We start from the raw sequence: 1,750 nt of genomic DNA, 5'->3' as shown, positions 1-1,750 counted from the left end.
CCAAAGTCCATTCTCCTTCTGAAGCCTTTCCCTTCTACAGCCTATGGAGAGCTCGTCTCGTCGTGTCCTTGTGCCGAGGTCGAGGCCTAGACCGCCAGGACTGGTCCACTTTCCACCTCTTGGTCCGCCATCCTCTCACACTCGACCTCAAGCTCTCCCTCCTGCACGCGCCTCGACTCTGCGCCGCCAACTCGACCGTCGGCGCGGCCCTCGTGAGGGTGGCACTCATCCATCTGGCACAGTATGGCGAGGCTCTGTTGCAGCCCGATTCCTCCAGGCAGACGGGCTGGAGGTCCATCAAGGTCGATCCCAACCAGTCGTGGGCTCCTGTCAAGGTTAGGTTACGTTGGATGAGGATATGGATGAGAACTATGATGCTTTTTGGGGGGATTCTGTCGTTCATGGGTAACTTTTGCGTGTATGTATTCTGTAGTGTTTGTCGTTATCCGTTTGTCACATGCTGTAACGCACTTTGAGTAGGATAGTTTGTACTCATTTTGCAAGAAATGCACATGTATATAAGTTTTGTGTATTCTAAATTAGTGATCCATATCCCCAGGGCGCCATAGAGATCCTTCAGGCACTAGGATACAAGCAACGAGAAGACGGCATACTCCGCTATCCTCGCCGTTCAAACACTGAGGTCTCGGTCCTGGCTCGGCTCACGCTCGACATGCTCGTCTTGGCAGAGGAACTTCGCCTGTACTTGACCGGGATGCACCAGTACCCGACCAACATCTCTGACCTGTTCTTCTCGGCCACCAGTCCCATTGCTCCTTCGCCAGACCCTATGATGCAGGACGTTCCTCAAAGACCACAGTCCTCTGCTAGCTCCTACAGCTTCCTATCGGCTCAGTCCAGTGCGTCACTCGACAGAAGACCAGAGAGCAGAGCGTCCATATCAGAGGAAGAAACGGAGACTCTTCAGGAATCCGTACAGCATACCAAAGGCCCAGCCAAAAAGGCACGTCGGGATTCTTCTTCTGAAGAGGAAGTGACCTTACGAGAAGATACTAAGGATGTGAGAGGAGACAGCACCGAAGCCATGCAGGACGAACTTGCTGGTGAGATGCCTACAGAAGAAGCTCCTTTACCTCCTGAAATCTTGCGGAAAAAAGAGGATAAACGATCAGGTTCGGTGCTCGCCCTCCCTCTGAATCCTATAGACAGATCATCTCTGAGTACGATGACAAGTATGCCGGATCTCCAGTCCCTCCGCTCCAGCACCATCTCTCGAGACAGTCAACTTCGTCCTGAAAGCAACAACTCAGCTGCCCCACCTTCCACGCCAGCAGGAGAGGCAACAACAGGGAGTGACAACCCCGAGGAACACATCTACGAAGAAATCGATGTGATTCGCGCTCAGGTTCAAGCGCTAAGATCTGCGAGTGTTCCGGCTCACACCCCGCCACCTCCTCTTCCTCCCAAGAAGAAGGTGAGTTCTGGCGGAGAAGATGACTCCAATCTGAGCGTCACTTACCCCAGCATGGAGTGGACGTCTGCCTCCACCCCGGGCTCTCTGAGAGGTGGCTCAACAGGCGCCCGAAGGAAAAAGAGAAGAGCGCCAATGCCTCCAGATTTCATGCCTCCTGACTGGAGACTTTATCAAAACAAAAACGTCGAAAATGCCAGCAGCACAACCCAAGATCAGGCATCACAAAGTCCTAATGAAACGAGTGAGGAAGAAAGGAAGAGAAAGGAAGAATACAGAAGATCACTGAACCCATTCTATGAGGACATCGATTCTGTC

The 1,750-nt window shown here is 52.7% G+C and overlaps 1 protein-coding gene across 1 annotated transcript in view; it reads left to right on the top strand.

Annotated features, from left to right (window-relative positions):
• LOC119594613 overlaps positions 1-1,750 on the top strand; it is a gene marked incomplete in the record, with an annotated part of 44,500 nt that overhangs the window by 32,601 nt on the left and 10,149 nt on the right. The window contains 2 exon segments of the mRNA XM_037943665.1: positions 41-335; positions 560-1,750. Coding sequence (XP_037799593.1) covers positions 41-335; positions 560-1,750 — 1,486 coding nt within the window.

Source organism: Penaeus monodon, chromosome 34 (assembly GCF_015228065.2).
Source record: "Penaeus monodon isolate SGIC_2016 chromosome 34, NSTDA_Pmon_1, whole genome shotgun sequence".
Classification (NCBI taxonomy): domain Eukaryota; kingdom Metazoa; phylum Arthropoda; class Malacostraca; order Decapoda; family Penaeidae; genus Penaeus; species Penaeus monodon.
Note: the sequence above shows the minus strand (reverse complement) of the source record. Positions and strands in the feature narration are given on the sequence as shown.